At 52.7% G+C, this 22,943-nt stretch overlaps 1 protein-coding gene across 1 annotated transcript; it reads left to right on the top strand.

The window, feature by feature from the left end:
* Positions 1 to 380: 380 nt before the first annotated feature.
* Positions 381 to 21,418, top strand: POMGNT2 (protein O-linked mannose N-acetylglucosaminyltransferase 2 (beta 1,4-)). Its single transcript, XM_004614537.2, has 2 exons — positions 381 to 598; positions 19,123 to 21,418. Exon 2 carries the CDS (start codon positions 19,218 to 19,220, stop codon positions 20,958 to 20,960), a length of 1,743 nt encoding a protein of 580 aa, XP_004614594.2. The 5' UTR covers positions 381 to 598; positions 19,123 to 19,217; the 3' UTR covers positions 20,961 to 21,418.
* The last annotated feature ends 1,525 nt before the right edge of the window (positions 21,419 to 22,943 follow it).

Below are 22,943 nucleotides of genomic sequence, written 5' to 3'. Positions count from 1 at the left end.
GGTCAACAGAATCTGAAAGCGTTACCCTGGATCTGGACAGTCCAGGTCACTAGAATAGGGATCGGGGAATTGCAGTGGCGCTGCAGAGCAGTACGTTTGTATTTTAAGTTCTCCCAGAGAATATTTTTTAAGAGCATGCGCAGGCTTGACATAGTTATAATTTAAATACTTAATCACTAATTTTATTAGTGGCACCTGCCTAAGGTTTAACTCGCATTGAAATGGACTATTAGGACACCCCCCAGCAAGTTCAACAAGCGCCTCCGGAAGAGAAAACTACGACTCCCAGGATTCCAGGGATGCAGGGGCCGGCGTCCTCGGATCCAAACTACCGTTCCCAGGGTTCTCAGAGCCGCGGGGTGGTGCTTGCCGGACCGCAGGAGCTGCGCGCGCGCACAGCTGCCGCGCGGGGCTGGCCAGCCGGGTAGGCGCGCGCTGGCCCCGGAGCCCGGGCTGGGACGGCGGACGGGACTTCGCTGCGCCCGGGCCTGTGTGCGCGGGTGCCGGGCGCGGCCGCGGTGCTGGCCGGAGCGGGCTCCGCGCGGGCTTCGCACCTGGACGCGGCGGTGGGGCTGTCTTCAGCCCGGGGGTGCTGCAGGTGAGATGCGCGCGCTCCCTCTGCTCTCGGGGGGTCCTGCCACCCAGCTGGGTCTGCAACCCGCTGCCTCGCCCCCGACCTCCGCGGGGAGCAGACGGCGCGACGTGAAGCCTGGGAGCGAGGGAGAACCTCGGGGAGTTGGCAGAGCCGAGGAGGGACGCGTGGTGTGGTCGAACGCTGGCTCGAGAAGTGGCGGGGGAGAAGGGGAGGAAGGAGGTGCACCCTCGCGGGGCGGGGGCTGCGGGCCCAGGGAGGCAGGTAGGTATTGCCCACCGAAGCCCTTCGCTTGGGGCTGGCACCAGCTGCGCGTCCCCAACGCTCTTTTGCTTAGGAACTGATGGTGCGCAGGAGGCGCGGGTAGGAGCCAGGCGAGGTACCTAAGGGGCCTGGGCCTCGTGCGTTTCCTCCAGGGCACTACGTAGGCGGGCCTGCAGCCCATCCCTGCTCTCCGTGGTGCCAGAGGACCCCTCTCTGTGGGGTGTTAATCTGCTGCAAATCACTGAGCTCGATTCTGAAGAAGGGGCCGGTGGGTCCCCGACCCAAGACCCGTGTCCGAACCCACCTCCCCATCCCTGGTAGACATCCCCTCCCCAGGTCTTGGCGTCCTGAACCAAAGGCATGTGCGTGCTGGGTGGACGGAATCAGCTTACTTTATGCAACTCTTGGGAAAGCGAGACCAAGCCTGGAAGAAAGGCCTGAGTTGCTCCCAGCCACTGGCACAAAAGGCTTCATCTACTCAGCGTTGACGCTTCGTGTGCTGGGCACCCAAATCCCCGGCCTGAGTGTCCATGTGCCCTTGAGCAAGTCACTGTCAGCTCAGAACCTGTTTTTTTGGTTTTGAGTTTTTTTTCTTTTCTCTGCCAACTGGGGATAAAAGGACATTTCCCAACCCACTTGGTGCAAGCATCTGTGAAGCTGGGCGCCGGATATCCTGGGCCCAGTGTCTCCGTCTGGCATGCGGGGAGGGAGAGTGGAACCCAGGACCACCTTTGCTAGAGCAAGACCCCTTCTCCAGCGTACCTACATCTTGACAATCTTCCATCGCCTCCTTTCACTGCTTGGAGGAGGAATGTCAGCGGCTGTGGTTAGGAGAGGCAAGAATGACACTGGGCCCCTCTGCCTCCAAGATGGCCAGCAGGCAGCAGCTGCAGCACCTGGCTTGCCAGGAAAGATGAGCAGAAGTCAGAGCAGAGATCCTTGGTTCAAGAGGATGAGATGCTGGTTCACACACACCGTGGCCTGCGTGTCCATGGAAGTGTCTGGGAGGCCTTGATGTGCTGAGTTGTCAATGGAGCTGTCGCATATTCCCCACCGGCTTTCTGGTTGGCCAGTTCTTGCTCTCAACCTGGCTTTAGAACATTCAGCAATAAACAAAGGTGCCTCCTGAATACGGAGCTAATCAGAAAATTTAATTACCAAAGCATTCCCCGAGGGTCCTCGTCACTCTGTCAGCATCTCCCGCAGGATGCTCCTGTCCCCTGAGAGGGGTTTTTATCGGAGAAGATAATAAATGCGGGAGGCAAAACCTGCCAATGTCATCCTAGGCCTGGGAGTCAGGCTTGAGTTTCATTCTAGCTGATTGTCGCTTAACAGCCAAGCGACATCGGGCAGGTCACTTAGCAAATCTGTACAGACTTCCCCAGCTGTGGAATGAGATTGTTCACACCTCTTTGAGGTTTGTAGGTGATAATCAATGGGAGGATTCATGGAAAGCATGGAGCATTGTGCCTGGCCTGACAGAGAGTGCTTACAACATCCTGATTAATAATAGTACAAAAATAATTGCCAGGCACTGTGCCAATGCTTGTAGACAGAGAAAGACAAATGTCATACAATGCCATTATATGATGAAGCGAAACTATTCAAAGTCAGCCTAGCAATACAGCTCAAGCACACCCCGCATGTGGATGGCCCTGATTGGGTCCCCAGGGCTGCATGGTCCCTTGAACACCATTGGGTGTAGCTAAAGGCCATAAGCACTCCCAACCCAGCACTGAGCTAAGCATTGAGGAAAGGGCCCCTGCTCTCCCCAACACCCTGGCACACAGCAGATAGCTCTTATAAAAAATAAAATATTTGACCTCTTAGCTCTTTGGATCATACCCGGCAATGCTCAGGGGTTACTCCTGACTCTGCAGTCAGGAATCACTCCTCATGGTGCTCAGGGGACCATATGGTATTCCCGGGATCAAATGTTGGCTGGCCTCGTGCAAGGCAAACATTCTAACCACTGTACTATTGCTCCACCCCCAGTATTCAACTTCTTAGAAGCAAGGTTGAGAGAGAGGTGAAAGGCCAACAGCACAGAATTTTCAGGTCTATGAGATGACGAGGTCTCAGGGATCCACCACACAGCCTGTAGTTCACAGTGCTGTTTGATAGACTGAGAATGTTGCTAAGAAGAAACTAAATCTTAGGTTAAGTGCTTTTCTCACAATAAAAAATAAGAGGGCCAGGGGAAACATTAGGAGTCGTGAATAGGTTTATGGTTTGTGGCATAGATTATGGTGATGGTTTCCGGGGTGTACCTTTACCTTCTAGCTCATCAAATTCTGGGCAGTCGTGATGCACGGCTTTTTATATGTCAGAAAAGAAAGGAAAGTCAGCATCCCCCAGCTGCGGGGGGAGGGCAGGAGTCGGGGGTGGGCAGGACCAGAGCCTAACCAAGCTACTGGCATCTCAGCTGCAGAACCAGCGCCTGCTGCTGGCCTTCTGCACTGTGTGGTCCCCGCTGCTGTTGAGGTGGGTATTGGGATGATAAGGCTTCTGTGTTTCAGGAGGGGGTTTCCCCTCCCACATGGGAGAGGGCAGGAGTCTGCCACAGCTTAACTATTTGGGGAACTAGAGGGGGTACCCCTGAGGGTGTTGGGAAGCAAGCCCTGTGGCCCCTGGCAGTTCTGACCATGAGACCCCCCGTGGGCCAGGCTGAGAGATCTGGAGAGTTTGGCTGTGCCGCCAGGATGCCTCTTCTAGGGGCTGGGAAGAAGCCCCAAGCTGTGGGCTGCTTCTCTGGACCCGAGTCTGCTCTGGGCAGGGGCAGCCCTCCTGCCGTACTTTCTCTTTTCACATGACTTACCTGAGGAGTGTCTTTCATAAAATAGTCAGGGCAGATCAGATCTGAGGGCTGTGGTTGTTTGTTTGGTTTTTTGTTTGTTTGTTTTGTTTTTTCCTCTAAAATAGCAGTGGATTTGGAATTCCACATTAATGGCTTAGGGGTGTCAGAAAAAAAAGGAAAATCAGCAACCCCCAGCTGCTGGGAGGCGGGGGGGGGGGGAGGGCGGGGGTGCGCAGGACCAGAGCCCGGCCCACCTACTGGCACTACTGGCAGCTCCCCAGCCGTCCCTCCAGGTGGGAACATGACCCTGTCTTCCTGAGCCACCTGCCACCACCACCGATATCGCTCTGCCTCCCCCAGTAGGGAGCGATTACACAAGAGCCCTTGGGTTGCTAAGTTACAGTGCAGGGCCTGTGGGCTTGTATTTCTAGAACCGTCCACTCCTGCTCTGCCCTTGTCGTAAAAAATACTGCATTGCCCTAAGGTTTGCCCTCTCTTTCTCTCCCCCCAAACACTCCCCCCCCACAGTCCCTCTTGCTCAGTCTCCCCCCCCTTTCTTTCTCTCCACCTTCCCTTTCTCTCTCAGTCCTCTCTCTCCCCTCCTCTCTCTCTCCTTCTCTCTCCCTCTTCTCTCTCTCTCTCTCTCTCTCTCTCTCTCTCTCTCTCTCCCTCTCCCCCCCCTCCCAACTCTCAAACACAGGCTTCAGTGCAGGCAGAGTGACCGGCTGGCCTTGCTGTCAGGGCACCTACCCTCTCTGCAGGTCTGCACGTCTGATACTGGGGCCCACCATGGAGTCTGACCTCTCCCTGCCTCTCCCACGAGGCACTGGCTTTTGCTTTCAGTCATTTAGCTGGCCTGAGAGATCAGACTGTCTTTTGTTTGTTTTTTCCTCTCAAGATCACAAGCTAAGTATTTTGTAGGGGGAGGCGATGGTTGAGAACACTTTTCTCAGGAGGGTCCTTAAGTGTTTTATCGCAGGCTTCTCCTGCCCCAGAATTTAGGCTTCCTCATCATCTTAGCAGAGACCGGGAACAAATCAAGACATGAGTGATGAGGGAGGAAGAGATTGTTTGCTTCTGGCCTAGCTAGCAATGCCCACCCTGGGTATTTAGAGGCAGGAAATTGAGCTCTTTATGGGAAGACGCAGAAGGCACCTTGTGGGAAGTTTGGTAAAACTCAGCTCCCTGGATTCCACTTCCCATTCCGGAATGATGGGTCTGGAATCGAACCCAGGATTCTGCATTTCTGGTATTCTGGTAGAGGAGGTCACCTATGAGTGCTGCCTCGGAGGACACAGTGACCAGCCCCTCTCTCCGCTGTGGGGCAGCCCTCTTGGGTTGTTGCTGCTGGACCTGGGCCCGCAGTGTGGCCAATCCCTCCTTGTTCAGTAAGCTCCAGCCCGCCTCCCCTGGGCTGGAGTCCTCGTCCCCTTCACTCTGCACACCCTCAGGACTCTGCCCCAAGCAGAGCAGCAGCCATGAGGGGTGGGGTGAGGTGGTGTGTGACTCCCCTACTCCTAGAGCCTAACTTGCATATGGCCCAGTCAGGTCCCCTCCTGCCATGCAAAAGCAGCCTCAGCACGCAGGCGCAGAGTGGGAGCTGGGCTAGGCCCAGCAGCTTCTCCCGAAGGGAAGCAACCCTGAGCCTTAAGCATCCATTCCCCTTAGGATCCCACCTGTAAGATCCTTCCTAATGGTCCCCAGCAGGACTCACAAGGCTTCAGAAAGAATGGTTGAGCCTATGTGGATTCCATTCCAGTTCCTGGTCCTCAGTCCAATCAGGAGGATATGGGGGACGCACTCTGACTGAGGAACTTCCCAGGAAATTACCGCCTGGACTGTTCTAAAGTTCAGGGTCCTGAAGGTCAGGGAAAGACCCAGAAGCCGCTCAGGTCGGAGGGAAGTAGAGAAAACTGATCCCTGGAGGCTGTGATTCATCCTGGACTAGATTCTGAACCACAGAATAGACCACGGAGTGTTGGCAGTGAGCTTAGCAATATCCCGCTTCTGCATTTCGGTGATGTCATTTATTCTTAGAAGATGCATGGTGGAGGGGCTTGAGGAGCACAACATTGCCCTCATGTTTGGTGTGTCTGGGGGTGGGGTGGGGAGGATGACAAATAAAAGAAAATGTGTCAACTGAGCAGTAGGTAAGAGTAAAAATGTAGCGAGTTCCTAGTGAAGCAACATGTTACAAGTCTGAAATTACTTGCAGATAAAAAGAAGAAACAGTAGCGGAGGCAGCATCTGGCTCTGAGGCCCGCAGCCCTTTCTGCTAACTGGACGCAGGTTTCTCAACTCTCTAGCGGGGTTTCGCTTCCTTCCCTGGGGAGTGGTGAATCCGGACCTGGTTTGGTCCGCTGCTGTTCTTATTATTTGTACGAGGACGGGAATGAGAGTGATGCCGAGGTAATGAGGCCCTAGGCAGACCGGTCCAGCAGGGGCCATTCCTGACCAGGCTTCACCCTGCAGAGCCCACGTGGTCGCCTGAACCCCACTGAGGACACCCTGGGTCTCATGGCACTGCCCAAGCCCGCGCTCCTCCATCTTCATCTGGCTTGCCATGCTCTGCCCAGCCAGCTCCCTTGGTGGCAGAGCCTCCAGCCTGGGGGAACCCGGGACTGATGTGAGTTTGCCATGAGCCCCTGCGCATTACAGACCTGGTATCTCCCCTGCCCTGAGACCTCTCACTCTCATCATCTCACCGCACCTGAGTTCCACTGACTCAACTCGTGGGGGAATGATCGCCACTCCCCACGTTCTCAGGAGCGCTGGGTTCAGGCCGGAGCAAAGAATCTGGAAAGGAACGTCAAGCCCTAAATCCTAGGCAGGTTTCCCAGGAACATCACTTTCCCTTGAGGAAAGACTCTCAGGAAGAGGATGAGAAGTGAAGTAAGTTTATCTGGGAAATGAGGAGAGAGGGAAAGAGGGTTTTATAAAGCTCCAGGGTGGAGAGAGCCCAGTACACATCCCAAGGAGTGCCACAGTGAGTCCCCAAGACCTGGAGTGTGAGTCCCAAAGTGAGAAAGTCCACATCTCAGGCAGGGATGCGTCTCCTTCCCCAGAAAGGCCCCTTTGTTCCTTTCCCCCTTTCTGGTCAGTTTATACACTTTTTACATACTGCACCCCTCTGGAGCCTGTTGCCCGGGTGTATGTCAGGGGGCGAGCTTCAAGCTGTTGGTGGTCTTTGATAATCTTAGTTTGGCTTTTGTTCCAGTGGTGAAGCCACTTCTCCCAAAGGGTCCAGCCATGCTCCTGGCTGGAATTCCACGACTTTGCTGTTACTGGTTTTGAGTTTTGGCTCTGTGCTCGGTTATTACACCTGGTCAGACTCGGGGGACCTATGGGATGCTGGGGCTTAAGCCTGGGTTGACGGCACGCAGGCAAATGCTTTACCCACTGGACAATTCTCTTCAACCCCTGAAATTTTTGGATCTTAAAGATTTTTCAGGCTGGGCTCCTCTAACTGGGTGTTATGTCAACTGCTTGTTTGGATCCCAAAATTGTCTGTTTTGCCTCTACTGCACACTCCCAGCCTCTCTCTCATCTCTTTGCCTGCAACACCAGCTGCTTACTTTGATACTTGCCACCATAAAGACCCCGCCTAGCCCACCCGCAGATGCTTCCCAGAGATGTCTGGCCCCTGGTATGCGTTGGTATGTTCTGCATACTTCTTTCTGCTTCTTTGTGACTGTCCCTCGTTCTCTAAAGCAAGGGGTCTTATAATCCTCCTGGTGAATTATCAGTGCAAAGATTTTGGATAAGAAGCATGTTTGTATGGAAGCACATTTTTGGGTTTATTTTTTAAACAAAAATGTTTTGTTTATTCAAAATCACCACGAGATACACATTTACAAGGTAATTCACGATTGGGTTTCAGTCATACAGTATTCCAAGAAATTCTTCACATTTCTCACCACCAATGTCCCCAGTTACCCTCCCCCACCCTATCCCCATAAACAGACACCCCCCTCTCTCTCTCTCTCTCTCTCTCTCCCCCCTCCCTCCCTCTCCCTCCCTCCCTCTCTTTCTCTCCATACCTTCCTTCCCTCCCTCCCTCTCTTTATCCTCCCCCCCCTCTCTCTCTCTCTCGATGTCTCATAGTAGTCCCCTCTCTATCCTAACTTCCCTCCTTCCCCCATGTACTTGTGGCAAGCTTCCAACCATGGGCAAATCCTCCTGGCCCCTGTTTTTTATATAATTGAATATTAGTCTCACACTATGTTTTTTTATATTTCCCAAATGAGTGCAGTCATTCTATGTCTGTCCCTCTCCTTCTGACTCATTTCACTCAGCATGATACTCTCCATGTCCATCCATTTATAAGCAAATTTTATGACTTCATTTTTCCTTGTGGCTGTGTAATATTCCACTGTATAGATGTACCATAGTTGTTGTTTTTTAAATTATTTATCCAGTCATCTGTTCTTGAGCCCTTGGGTTGTTCCCAGATTCTGGCTGTTGTGAATAGTGCTGCAATGAACATAGAAGTGCAGGTGGCATTTTTGCTGTGTGTTTTTGGGACCCTGGGGTATATTCCCAGAAGTAGTATTGCTGTGTCAAATGGGAGCTTAATTTCTGGTTTTTTGAGGAATGTCCATATTGTTTTCCAAAAAAAGGCTGGACCAGTCAGCATTCCCACCAGCTATAGATGAGAGTTCCTTTCTTCCCGCATCTGTGCCAGCACTGGTTGTTCTTGTTCTTTTTGATGTGTGCCAATGTCTGTGGTGTGAGATGATCTCTCATTGTGGTTTTGAATTTAAAAGCACATTTATAAAAGCACATTCAGATTGCTGTTAGGATAAAAGCATATCTCGGTGATACACGGAAGAACGCATCCTTGGTTCTCAGTGGGAGAATGAACAACCCTTAAGAGTGATGCTGTCATCCTGTCAATCAATGGAGAAAGCTTTTTGTAAGTGCCTTCACAGCCCATCTTGGCCGGGGCCCTGGAGAGTCTCCTGGAGGGTCTGGTGGGTACCAAGAGTATACCCCCTGCTGTGTGCCCAGAGGAGAGTTGGGAGCCTGGCACAGCTGGAGGTGGGCAGAGATGCCCTAGTTCTCTCTAGGCAGAACTGCCTTGCGGGCTGTTAACAGCCAGCAGGGAAGCCCTGCTTCAGCCCTGGGTGCGCACATCATCTTCGCTCAATTAGAACAGTCGCCAGAAGTTACCACTTCTGAGAACTTCTGAGAACACATCTTCAATGGATCCTCGCTTCTCTGGGGCGGAGCGTGGGACAGTATGGTCTGCATTGTGGGTCTCTGCCTGCCCACAAATAACATGTTGAAGCTCTTCCTCTCCGTGACTTAATTTATGGATGGCACCTTTTAGAGTCTCGTTCTGGTAAAATGAAGTCACGGGGTGAGTTCTGTGCTCATAGGCCTGGTGGGTGTCCTTAGCAGGAGAGGGAGCAAGGCCAGAGCTCCCCTCTCCCCACATGCCCACGGCCTGGTCACGGGAGCATGGTGGGTGAGCAGCCTTCAGCAGGCTAAGGCGAGGGACCCCGGGACAGCCAGACCTGCTGACACCTGGGTCTTGCTGTCCCCGCCTCCAGAAGCATGGACATGAATTTCTGTGGTTTAAACTCTCCATCTGTGGTATTTTCTGATGGCAGCCTGAGCTCCCTGATGCATCCAAGTTACCCACCTCCCTGCCCCGGACACATTCCCAGCCAGCTGGGTCCAGTCCTCATATGCTAGAACTGTCACATAGAGGGTTCGTGTCCAAGCCACATGCCTGCCTCTCACGTCTCTGCATGCCAAGTTCTTGGTCACAATGTGAGTTTATACCCCTGCCCTCGACCTAGAAATCCTTGAACTGGACAGGTGGGGTCGCTGCTTACCTTGCACACGGCTGACTCAGGTTCCATCCCCAGTGCCACATCCTGTCCCCTGAGTCCTGGTCGAGTGACCTCTGACCTCTGGGCACTGCCAGGTGTGGCCCAAACCTCTACACACAAACACAAACACAAACACACACACACACACACACACACACACACACACACACACTGTGCCTAGCGCTTTGACTATCACACCCTCCTCTGAGCCTGTGTCTGGAGCTGACTGGGGTGGGGGGGGGGCAGCTGTGCTCCCACTGCCAGATGAGCAGCATCAGACCATCCTCCCCTATGACAGTCCTGCCCCACTGCCTCTCCCCCACTCCCCACCCCTGTCAGCTTCCCAGCTCTGGCTGTGTCTGTGGCTGCTTGTGGCAGTACCAAGATCTCCCTGCTTCTCAGCATAGATGGGATCCTGGAAAGGGGGGTCACTGTGTCTGTAGGAACTGGGTTAGCCACTCTGCAGCTAATGGGGGACGGAGTGGGGGTTGGCATGAAAGGCAGCAGCATCTGTTGTCTGCCTCCATTTCTCAAGGCTTTTGTTGGGTTTGCTTTTAGTCTCTTTCCTTTTTCTGTATCTTGGAGAAGCTTCTTGCTCTCTCATGCTGTGCCCTGGCTGAGCCACGCAGTTTTTTGTGCTTTGCACCAGTTGGGTCCTCCATCTGGGGCCTGAGGAAGCAGAGAGTGATGCTTGGGGTGACCTTGGCATCCTCACCACTATGCCCTGCAGCGCTGACCTGAGGGGAGAGACCACCTCCGGACTTGCACACGAGCCCTCGGCTGATGACACTGGCTTTGGAGAGAAGAGAGCAGCCCTAGAGGGTCTGGGGTGGAGTACGGGCTTTGCTTGCACAAAGACCTGGGTTTCGTCCCAGCACAAAATGAAAATAGGAAAATGAAATAAGATGAAAGCAGGAAAGAAGCCTTGTGACACCTCCAGGTAGGAGGCATGTTCATATCCATCTCCCGGATTCAGGACTGGGATTTTTCGTTTTCCTTTTAATAAGAATTAAGCAAGGGAGGGGCTGGAGTGATAAAGCAGCAGGTAGGGCATTTGCCTTGCATGCGGCCAACCTGGGTTCGATTCCCAGCATCCCATATGGTCCCCTGAGCACCGCCAGGGGTAATTCCTGAGTGCAGAGCCAGGAGTAACCCCTGTGCACTGCCGGGTGTGACCCAAAAAGAAAAATAAAAAAGAATTAAGCAAGGGAGTGAGTGGTTTAAGTAGCTTTGGGTGGAAGTTTTGCATGGGAACCCAAAGTGTTAGACCCGAAAGTGGAATGTGCTCTCGGTGACTTGGCAGAGGTGGCCTCTGTCTCTGAAAGGACAGGGCTTTGATGTTCTTTCATGTCCACCAGGAGCAGGTATTTGCTCATGGTCCCAGAGTTGTCTGTTGGGTCAGGCACTGACCTTTGCATCAGTGATTTCTGGGGTGATAAAGCGAGGCCAGGCCAGTCTGGGCAAAGCAGGTTGGCGGGCTGAAGTGAATTAGCCAGACCTTTCTTGCTGTGACCTCCCTGGCTTCAAAACAGGCTCCCGTGACAACCTTTGGGTCCTGCTGTTCTGGTTCCCCCAGCAGCCAGGACTTGGAGATGAACTGGATTACCTTGGGAAGGCCTTGCCTCTGGGTCCACTTTGCCTCCTTGTCCAAGGACCCTCGAAATGAGAGCCAGCCCCAACGGAAATGCAACTGTGGCCAGACTCCAGGCCTCTCTCGGGTGAACAGGGCAGTGCGGTCCTTGCTGCTGCGCCGAAGGGGAGGAGGAGGAGAGGAGGTGTGTGCATGGGTGGGGCCCGGCCCTGTGCTGAAACTATGAGAGCGTTCAGTGCTTACCAGATCTGCACACCAGTGACTTAGAAGTGTCTTCAGCTGGAGGATGAAGGACGGCAATGCCAGCTCTGCTCTTGCCATCCTAGGAAAGTGGCCACTCGCAGCGGTAATTGCTAAGGACAGCGTGTTTAGGGATCTGCCGGAGTGAGAGGCGCTGCCTCCCGATGTGCGAATCTCTCCCCCTTGGCCCTCTTCGGCAGAGCCAGCTGAGAGTCGCGGCCTCTGGTGGGAAAGAGGGCTCGGCCTCTGCTTGCTGTTGTCTTGGGGTCCTGTCAGTGCATGGAGCACTGAGCAGTGAGCATGCCCAGCTAGTGGCTCAGCTACAGTCCTGCTGAGGGCCACCATGGAGCAGGACATCTGTCACTATCTCCCAGACCAGATCTCATGGGCCAAGTCCTCTCCCATCCCTCACTGAGACTGGCAGCCCCTCAAGGTCCAAGTCACAGTGAAAACTGCCCTGGTCTGTGGCTTCCCTCTTGGCACAAATATATGTGGCCAATTTCAATTTTCCTCCTGGAATGTCCAGAACCATTTTTATGTGGTGCAGGGGAAGGCTCTCCTTTCTCTCCTTCAGGGCCAGAATCTGATGAACATGAACTCTGCCTCCATCTCTTCTCTTTCAGTTTCTAACCTTCTGCCTGACCCTTTGGTTCTGCTGGTGCATTTGCAGGGTGGGAAGAGGGAACCCCAGGGCATGTGTGGGAAGGACTTCTTTTTAATTTCTTATAATACCATGATTTTACCGAGTTGTTCATAATACAGTTGTTTCAGGCATTCAGTGTTCCCACACCAGTCCCACCACCAGCATGCCCTTCCCTCCACCAGTGTCCCCAGCTTCCCACCCACCACCCCAGCCTGCCCCCTTGCAAGCACAAAGCAATTTACTTTGTATTGTCTGTTATAACACAAAGGCAAATGGAATTATCAAAACTTCAATTAACAAGACTCAGTGTGGGGCTGGAGCGATAATACAGCGGGTAGGGTGTTTGCCTTGCACGCGGCCGACCCGGGTTTGATTCCCAGTATCCCATATAGTCCCCTGAGCACCGCCAGGAGGAATTCCTGAGTGCATGAGCCTGGAGTAACTCCTGTGCATTGCTGGGTGTGACCCAAAAAGAAAAAAAAAAGACTCAGTGTGTGGTCATTGTTATATTTCACAGCGAAATATACTAAAGTTACTAAAGTCATTGTCCTGGGATCTGGCTAGAGGCTAGTTGAGCCTCTGTATGATGGTGTAGGCGCATTGAGCTTGGTGGTCTTCTATGCAACTTTGTTTAGATTTGCTGTAAGCCTGGACTGACAGTCCCATGAAATTTCTAGAGGTGTCATGCGGTCATGTATGTGACTGCGTGGTCCACGAGCCAAAGATTTGGAACAACTTCATGATTTGGCAGTTTGATGAAGTTCAATTGTGTCTCTGGACCATTTCTGTGTTGGAAAGTGTCAGGTGTGAGCTGCCGTGTCTTCCAGCAGAAAGGGGAATCTGCAGCCCCATTCTGAGAAGGCCCCAGAGTTACCAATCTCGGATCAGTCTCCCTGGGAAGATTCAGCGGTATTGTGTTCTTTCAGCCATACCTGTTGGGAAGGATTTGGCAATGCCTAAATACTTGTGGACTTTCTTCTACTTGTCAAGGATGGCTTGTCATCTCTCTAATGTCACAGAAGGCTAAAGTCCTACCACCCTGGGAGCAGTCCTGAGATAAAAGTTCAAGTGCGAGTAGATTATTTGTGCCCAATCCCCATGTTGTGGGTGGGGTGCATGCCCAGGAAGGTCAGAACTGGTTCCATCTGCATGAACTCTTGTGCAGGGTGGACATTCAAGCCCTGCCCGCCCGGCTTGGGCCATCAGTAAGCTGCCCCTGAGACCTACGGGGGGAGCTGGGCCCTCCAGTCTGGATGTCCAGGGTCTGTGGGTCTCAGAGATTTTCAGACCACAGCCCAGCAAGACCTTCGCAGGGGACAAAGTCAAAGGAAAGACCTTCAACAGCACCCAGGCCCTTTGTCTTTGGCCATAGACAAGAATTTTTATGGATTCTCATAAATCATGGAGAGAGTAAAACAAAACAAGCAATTAAGAATTTTTATGGAAACAGAAAAGGAAGTGAAATCACTTGAAGGAGGGATTTTTAGCTTGTGGGGGCTTGGGTCAGTTTGCCTGTCTGTCTGTCTGTCTGTCTTTCTCTCTCTCTCTCTCTCTCTCTCTCTCACACACACACACACACACACACACACACACACACACACACACACACACCATCCTGCCTGTGAGCCATCTCCTGGTGGGTTCTGGCCCTCATTCCAGACTGGCAGGAAGGCTTCTCCCTGCAGTCTGTGTCGTCCCCGCAAACGTTCAGATTTATGGTTTTCTGTCTTTCCAGGTTGTCTGTGCTGGGATGGTCCCCTGACATGGACTGCCAAAGGACCCCCAAGCTGGCCCCTACTTCACATTAACCAGAAACAAGAGTAGGGAGGAGAAGTTGGGTGGGAGCCTGTGCCCGGCCTGTTGCCACTGTGGGGACCCCCTGCTCCATCAGGGAACTCTCTGGGTGCTCCTGTCAAGCCCTCCCAGCGCTCTTGATACATCCATTCCTTTGGGACATTTCCCAAGCTGCCTGCTCTATAAGTGGTCAAGTTAGCAACCCAGACAGTTTGATCTCAGGGCCTGTCCTCTACTCACCACAAGCCTGCCCTCCTGATTTCCTGCTGGGAAGGTAACCCTTGAGCCCAAAGTGCCCAGTGAGGTCCATGTAGACCAGCCCATCTGTGTTGCCTTCTCCCCCACCCCCGCCCACCCAGTGCCTCACGTTTAGGGGTGCATGATAACTTAATACTGGGGATGGCAGTTGTTAGGTTCAGGAAATGTCTGCCGGCTTCTTTACAGTAAAATTCATTTTTAAATCTTAGTAATTCATCTGTATCTCCCAAGGACTATGCAAATATCCTGGTTCTCATCTTAGTTTCATCATCTAATTTTAGCATCCATCAGTGGCTCTTGCTTAGAACAATTATTTCTGTGATGTTTGCCAAATGGTGATTTCCTGTCTTTTTTATTGCTTCTACATTTATTAATTGGAAAAATTATACTTTAAGGAAGATATACCCTACTTCTCTATTACTCTAGTCAATTATTCATATCAGTCTGAACTTGTGGATATTAATTTTACTCTGTAGGTTATAAACCACTGCTCTGGCTTTTTAATTTTGTTATTTGACTTGCCTCAGATTTAGCCATTGGACTAAATCCTTCCAGGGTTGGCTTCTGTGCCTTTTTTTTTTTAACACCTCATCATAAAAAAAAAAAAAAAAAGACTTCCTTATACTTGACATTACAGGATGTTCCAAGCTCATGTTGTTCTTTCCCTCCCCAGGCCCTGGAAACTGCTGCCAAAATAGCTCTAGTGGGTTAGAGCTCAGAAAGTCAGGAGGTGGAAACTCAGCCTTTATGCATCTGCTTCATGCATGACACTCTGCAAAGGGGGCCTCGCTCTGTGCCCGAGAGATCACTCTCGGCTATTACCCAAAGCCAAACTCAAACCAGCATGTGTTGAGGAAAGGCACCCCTGCTCACAGCCAGGGCTCCAGCGACTAGGGTGTCTGTCTGTGGCATTTCTCCTCTGCCACATTGCCCTTGGCATGTTGGCTCTGCTGTCAGGCTGCTTCCTTCTTGGTCGGCAGGTGGCAGGCAGCTTCCAGGGAACCACCTCCCTTTATCCACGAGGTGGGAATTGGTCAGCAGGTGGCAGGCTAGCCTGGAAACTGCCTCCCTTTCCCTATCCACTTGGTGAGACTGGTCAGCAGGTGGCAGGCAGTAGCCTGGGAGTCCGCCTTCCTTTCTCTGTCTACCAGTGGGAGCTTGGAATAGGACTACTCAGACCTGGAGATCCGCTTTGCCCCAGTCAGGACCGAGGGGGCCAATAACTGACCGGTGGGCACATGCTTTCTGCTGCCCGGTGCACAGCAGGAGTGAGTCTGATCTTAGTGTCTGCACCAAGGGAAGGGACTTGAATAGGAAAAGGAAAGGGGGCAGGGCGCCAGGTAGTCCTGGATCTGCTGTGTCGTTTATTAATACACTTGACCCAGAATCCCAAGGAACTGGGCTTGACATCAGACTCTGGCCACGGCACCACACGCAGCAGCAGCACAGAACAGCCGCATCCTCCATGTGGCCTCAGCATCCGTCTTTGAAAGGGGTTTTCTTTTTCTCCTGCCTAGGTTTAAAATTCTTGTTCCAGTGGCTGGTGGAAAGTGACAGTTCCTACCTGGGTACCGATCAGCACTTGTGTCACATGGGGCAAAGGCAGCCACGCAAGTCCAGCATGTTTTAAAACTCCAACTTGCATTGTGCTTATCCCCGTGGCCCTCCATTAACCACCTGAGGCCCTGACACTTTCTTTATTGTTTTTATAACTTTATTTAAACACCATGGTGTACAAAGTTGCCCATAATACAGTTGTTTCAGGCATTCAGTGTTCCAACACCAATCCCTCCACCAGTGTGACCTTTCCTTCCACCTTTATCTCCGGTTTCCCACCCACCCAACAAGTCAGCCCCCTTAGTAGGCTCAAAGTCATTTATTGTATGTTGCCTGTTACAACAAAATCGTAAGTGGAATTATCAAAAAATAGTTCAGGAAAAGAAAATTTGTGAAAATTGATATAACTCACAATGGAGTTATTAGAGTCATTGTCTGAGGGTTTATTGAGTTGTTTTGTTGCTAGTTGAGCCTTCTGTGTTATTGTTTTATTTATTGAGGTGTGTGGGCATCTGTGCTACTTTTCCATCTGATTTGCTGTGCATATTATGGAATTTGAAGGTGTGTGGCTGCATGCTCCAGGAGTTGTAGAACTGGGACGATTCTTGGACTTGGCGTCTCTTGAGATTGGTCTTGGCACTGTGAAGCTGGGCCATTTATATGCCAGAGGCTGTGGGGTGGGGGTGTGGCTGCTGAGGCTTTGGGAGGGTAGAGACTGAGCCCACCCCCTCCCAAGAGGGCCCCAAAGTTCTCAGCCAAAGACCAGTGTACCTGGGAGTTTCATCAGCTTGGCGTCTCTTAACTATGAAGTTGAGCCGTTTATAGGGTGGAGGCTGAGGGCTGTAGGTGCAGCGGCTGGGGCTTCTGGCATTATCAGGTAGCGGGGAGATTGCTCACCCCACTTCACGAGGGCCCCAAGTTTTCAGCCTGAAGACCTGTATACCTGGAAGTTTCATTGCTTTGACTTCTCTTCTGAGATTCCCCCACTTTTTTTTTTCCCATTCCCTCTCTGCCAGAGTCTGCACCTTATTGGGTGGAACCTAATTGCATGAAGTTACTGTTATATAAAGAACTAAGTGGAAGTCTGAGAACTGGAAAACATAGTGACCAATTAAAAATTACCAGGTAGAAGGGAGATGACAGAAGGAAGAATCAGAGTAAAGAACAATTAAAATTACCCAGTAAGGACAATAACAGACAATGGCAGAAAACAGACCTGAAAAGGAGCTCAACATGGCCTCAGACTCCTATAAAGTGATTGGGGGCATGGGGGTGTTAGATCACTCATGGTGGTTCTCAGGCTTACTCTTGACTCTGCTCATGGATCACTCTGATGGGACTTGAGGGGACCGAACTGGGTGATGGGGATTGACCTCCTGGTCAGCTGCATGCAAAGCAAGTGCTTAACTAAGTGCTTTACCATCTCTCCAACCCCAATATAAAGCAATTTTGTAATTGGGGCCTCTGCAGTGGTTCTTAGGGGCCTGGTATCACCCCTGGCTCTACTTGGCCTGGCACCTGCTTGATATATCAGTGCTCCAGCTGTATACAGTATGTGTGTGTGCGTGTGTGTGTGTGTGTGTGTGTGTGTGTGTGTGTGAGAGAGAGAGAGAGAGAGAGAGAGAGAGAGAGAAGGGGGCTGTCTAGAGCAGGTGTCATGCTTGATCTCTTGTGCCTGTAAGGCATGTGCTCCACCTTTTGTGCTGTCTCTCCCCTTAAAAAAAAAAGTTTCAACCCATCATCAGTGTTATTAGAGCCCTATGAGAGCTGTGTGAGATTAGAAAAGTATTTAGCAGACTAGTGCCTAAAATTTCCCCATATTTGAATTGGAGCAATAGTACAGCGGGTAGGGTGATTGCCTTCTACATGGCTGACCCAGGTCTGATTCCCCTGCATCCTATATGGTCTCCCAAGCACCATCGGGAGTAATTCCTCAGTGCAGAGCCGGGAGTAACCCCCCAAAATTGCTGGATGTGGCCCCAAAACTAACTAAAATTTTCCCAAATTCGGTAAAAGTTGTAAACCTATAGATCTAAGACTGAGTAAAATCTGAACAAGATACCCTACCCCCCCACACACACACACACACCACCACCACTCTGACCCTCTATCCACCAGGACTAAGGAAAACTCCTTGGAGTCCCCAAAGGGTAAGGCTGCATGCTTCAAGGGGAGTAGTCATCCAAATGAAGCAGATGTTTCCCGAAAATATAGTGGCCCAGCATGTTCTATACCCACCAAGAATGCCCTCTAGGGAAGAAGTTGAAATCAAGACATTTTCGCATGAGGGAAAGTGAGAGATTTGGGGTTTGCATGTTTTTTTTTGTTTGGGGCATTTGTGGGGGTGGGGGGGAGCAGCCCACCTTACTCAGGGTTTAGGAATCACTCCTGGCTCCAGGTACCTTATGTGGTGCCAGGGATTGAACCTAATCTAGCTGTGTGTGAGGCGTATGCCTTACTCTCTACGGTCACTCCAGCACCAAGAGATTTTGTTGTTAGCAAATCTTGCTGAAAAGAATGACTAATAGAAATTCCTCAGGAAAACTAAGAATGGAAGGAAACCTGGAACATCAGGGATGAACAGAGAACAGAAAGTATAAACCTATGGGTCAGTATGGACGTTCCCTTTTCTCTTGAGGAAATTACATTTGCCACTTGAAGCACAAGGCAGAACTGTCTGATGCAGGTCTCAATGTACGTAAACTTAAGATAATTCTAAAGGAGGAAGAGTAAGGTAAGGGGTAGGTTCTTTCCTACAAAGGCAAACGCAAGTGCCTATAGACTATAAATCAGATCTATGGACTCTGATGCCTGGGGCAGCCATAGATAGATAGATAGATAGATAGATAGATAGATAGATAGATAGATAGATAGATAGATAGATATGTGTGTATAACGAGATTTTTTGTGGGTTTTTTTGGGGGGTCACACCCAGCAATGCACAGGGCTGACTCCTGCCTTTGCACTCAAGAATTACTCCTGGAAGTGCTCAGGGACCATATGAGATGCCTGGAATCGAGCCTGACTTGGCAGCATGCAAGACAAACGCCCTACTTGCTGTACTATTGCTTCAGCCCCATGAGATATAGTTTAAAACACTGGAGAGAAGCAGAATGGAATGGTAATCCGCAAGGAGACTTGAAAATGAGTCAGGACTGAGAGATGCAGCTTCCAGGCCACCCTCTAGGTCTCCTGCAGCAGAACCTCAGGAGATGATGCCCCAGGATGTGGTACTCAGCACCTGCTCGGGGAATCCCAGCAGCCAGCCAGATCTTAAGAGGGTTCTGTCAAATGCCTCATCACCCAGGAAGCTGTGTGGCCAAGACCAAAGTCAGGGTGTCCCCTCCTCCGCCCCTTTGAGAGCAGTCTGGGAGGGAGGAAGTGAATACTTTGGGACAGATTCATCTGTCATTCCTATGAAATTTGCCAGATGGTGCTGATTCCAGGGCTCTTATGGACAGCTGAGCATGACCCATAGCACACGCTGGGAATCCTGCCAAACAGCCCGTGTCAGTGCCTTTTCTTTCCCCTTCTCTCCTCCTGCAGACTTTCGCCAGTCACCAGGGATGGGTGAAACGCACCAGACCTGCAGCACATCCCCAAGGCCTCCTTCTCCCTAGGGTGCCCGCGGTGTGGTGAGGATGCACCTCTCGGCAGTGCTCAACGCCCTGCTGGTGTCCGTGCTGGCGGCCGTCCTGTGGAAGCATGTGCGTCTGTGCGAGCATGCGGCCACCCTGGAGGAGGAGCTGGCCCTGGGCCGCCAGGCCCCGGAGCCGACCCCCATGCTGAGAATCAACTACTCCAAGGCCCTGCAGATGCTGATGGAGGGCGGCACGCACATGGTGTGCAGCGGCCGCACGCACACCGACCGAGTCTGCCGCTTCAAGTGGCTGTGCTACTCCAACGAGGCGGAGGAGTTCATCTTCTTCCACGGCAACGTCTCCGTCATGCTGCCCAACCTGGGCTCCCGGCGCTTCCAGCCGGCCCTGCTCGACCTGTCCACCGTGGAGGACCACAACACCCAGTACTTCAACTTCGTGGAGCTGCCGGCCACCGCCCTGCGTTTCATGCCCAAGCCCGTGTTCGTGCCCGACGTGGCCTTCATCCTCAACCGCTTCAACCCGGACAACCTCATGCACGTCTTCCACGACGACCTGCTGCCGCTCTTCTACACACTGCGCCAGTTTCCCGGCCTGGCCCAGGAGGCCCGGCTCTTCTTCATGGAGGGCTGGGGCGAGGGCGCGCACTTCGACCTCTACAAGCTGCTGAGCCCCAAGCAGCCGCTCCTGCGGGCGCAGCTCAAGGCCCTGGGCCGGCTGCTCTGCTTCTCCCAAGCATTCGTGGGCCTCTCCAAGATCACCACCTGGTACCAGTATGGCTTCGTCCAGCCCCAGGGCCCCAAGGCCAACATCCTGGTCTCGGGCACAGAGATCCGGCAGTTTGCACACTTCATGACGAAGAAGCTGAACGTGAGCCACACGGGCGTCCCCCTCGGGGAGGACTACATCCTGGTCTTCAGCCGCACCCAGAACAGACTCATCCTGAACGAGGCTGAGCTGCTGCTCGCCCTGGCCCAGGAGTTCCAGATGAAGACGGTCACCGTGAACCTTGAAGATCACACCTTTGCGGATGTGGTCCGGCTGGTCAGCAACGCATCCATGCTAGTCAGCATGCATGGTGCCCAGCTGGTCACTGCGCTCTTCCTGCCCCGCGGGGCCACTGTGGTAGAACTCTTCCCCTATGCCGTCAATCCTGACCACTACACCCCCTACAAGACCCTGGCCACGCTGCCCGGCATGGACCTCCAGTATGTGGCCTGGCGGAACATGATCCCCGAGAACACGGTCACACACCCCGAGCGGCCCTGGGACCAGGGGGGCATCACCCACCTGGATCGGGCGGAGCAGGCCCGCATCCTGCAGAGCCAGGAGGTCCCCAGGCATCTGTGCTGCCGCAACCCGGAATGGCTCTTCCGGATCTACCAGGACACCACGGTGGACATCCCGTCTCTCGTGCAGACCATCCGGCAGGTGGTAAAGGGCCGGCCAGCGCCCCGGAAGCAGAAGTGGACGGTGGGCCTGTACCCGGGCAAGGTGCGGGATGCGCGGTGTCAGGCGTCGGTGCAGGGGGCGTCCGAGGCCCGCCTCAGCGTCTCCTGGCAGATCCCCTGGAATCTCAAGTACCTGAAGGTGCGGGAGGTTAAGTACGAGGTGTGGCTGCAGGAGCAGGGCGAGAACACCTACGTGCCTTACATCCTGTCCCTGCAGAACCACACCTTCACCGAGAACATCAAGCCCTTCACCACCTACCTGGTGTGGGTCCGCTGCATCTTCAACAAGACCCTCCAGGGACCCTTCGCAGATGTGCTGGTGTGCAACACGTAGTGCGCATGCGCGGGGGGCGGGGCTGGTGGCTGCTTCGAATCTCCCTTTAATTTATTATTGAGCAGGTCTGTTATTGAGCAGTCCTGTGCCTCTAAGACTGCCAGCTGTGGCTGGGGTACGGGCTTGGCAGCGCCTCTCTTTCTGCCGGTGCCACGGGACAGCCTCCACCCCTCATTGCCTTCTCCTATCCTGAGCTTCCAGACCCCTGGAGAAGAAGGTTGTTAGGAGAAGGAGGAAAAGGAGAAGGAAGAGAAAAGTAAGAACCCTCGAAGAGAATCGCCCTGTCTTTGCGATCATGTCGTTTATTCCCGAGTCCCTTTGGGCAGGATCCAAGTATCTGGAAGTGGCGCTCGGTTGTGGGGTGTCTGGGGCACTGTGGGTCCTCAGTGCCCATCATAGAATTCATCCGGTGCCACATGAAGAGTGTTTGGGACAACCATTAAATGATTGTGAACATCTTTTTGAGTCTTTTAATGGGGGGGGGGGAACAGTTGGAGGATGCTAAGGGCGGGGGACTGTTGTTAATACTTAGGTGTCCATTATTCCTGATTGCCCACCAAGGCGGGGTGGCACTGGGAAAGCCTCCAGGACATCAGAGGGGGATGAGCAGGTGGGACCACTGTGGGACCATTTCCACTGAGAGTGATGGACACCTTCTGCTGAGTAGGATGAGGAAGTGGTGTCACCTGCAGGCTGATTCTGAGGCAGAGCTGCACATCAGGCAGGGCCCAGGGCTCTGAGAGGATGGGCCCTTGCACTGTCCAGGGACCATTTTCTGGTACCTCCCCATCCCACCACTTTACCTGGGGGGGAGATGGCCTTCCTCAACCTTGGGACTTGTGGGGGCAGCTTTGCCTTAGAACCCCATAGGAGCCATACTCAGTATTCACAGTGTCCAGGGTCCTTCATGAGTCCATGCCCATCCCATTGTATGAGTCATCACTCGGTGAAATGAGCTGTTGGGCATCTTCCAGACACTACATCCCTAGTGAGACATGGCTTAGCAGCCTTCTCCCCACAGCAGTTTTGTCAGACACCACATCAGGCATTCACCTTTTTAATGTGGCTTCCACAGAAACAGCTAGAGAGCTAGCCCAAGAACAGCCGTGTCCTTAGGGAGAAAGCAGTCGAGCCCTTTCTTCATAGGGAGGCCCTAGCACAAGCCCCAGCCCCATGAAGAAGAGAAGAGAAGAGTGGGGCTAAGGTTTCCCCTTGGCTGGCGCTTAGCTCGGAGAGCAGCAGGCTGATGGGCATTGTCCCACCAAGGGCATCACAGACCTGCATCCTAGTCCCTAGCTGACAGCCGCAGTGGGAGCAGGGGGTTGGGAATGGCCTAACGCCAATTTGGTCCCATCTTATTTGGGGGGTAATGGAGGGAGTACTATGTTATTCTCAGTGGTGTTTAGGGGCTACTCCCTTCTCTGTGCTTGGAGGTCACTCCTGGTGATGCTCAGGGAATCATGTGTTGCCAAGGACCAGGTAGGCTACATGCAAAGGGAGCGCCTTACACCCTGTAATCTCTCTAGCCCTATTCAGTGGTGTGTCTCTAGGACATATATTTATGGTCACCTGGAGCCTCTACAACATTCCTTTCCTCAGAATTTGTCTCCTTATTCATATTCTCCATCTGCCACCACATCAAACTGCAACATTAACCCAAACATATAGGGTTAACCTGGGGTCAGAGTGAAGCCTGTGCAAGACTCCTGCTTGGATCTTCAGCACCATACGATCCTCCAAGGACTCCCAAGGTATAGTCCCAGTGGCCCCCTCAGCCACCTGGATGCCTTCTGCAATGCCAGGTCCGAGCCTCACTGTATGCCCAGGTTTGAGAGAAGCCGGACACCAGTGCCAGCACTGTGAGAGGGATGCCTGAGCCCCTGGCACCCCTGGGGAAGCGCCTGGAGAATGATTCAGCCCAAAGTCTCGGTACTGAATCTGCCAAGGCTCGGGGGATCACATTGCCCAGGGCTGCCTCCTTCC

Source organism: Sorex araneus, chromosome 4 (assembly GCF_027595985.1).
Source record: "Sorex araneus isolate mSorAra2 chromosome 4, mSorAra2.pri, whole genome shotgun sequence".
Lineage (NCBI taxonomy): Eukaryota > Metazoa > Chordata > Mammalia > Eulipotyphla > Soricidae > Sorex > Sorex araneus.
Note: the sequence above shows the minus strand (reverse complement) of the source record. Positions and strands in the feature narration are given on the sequence as shown.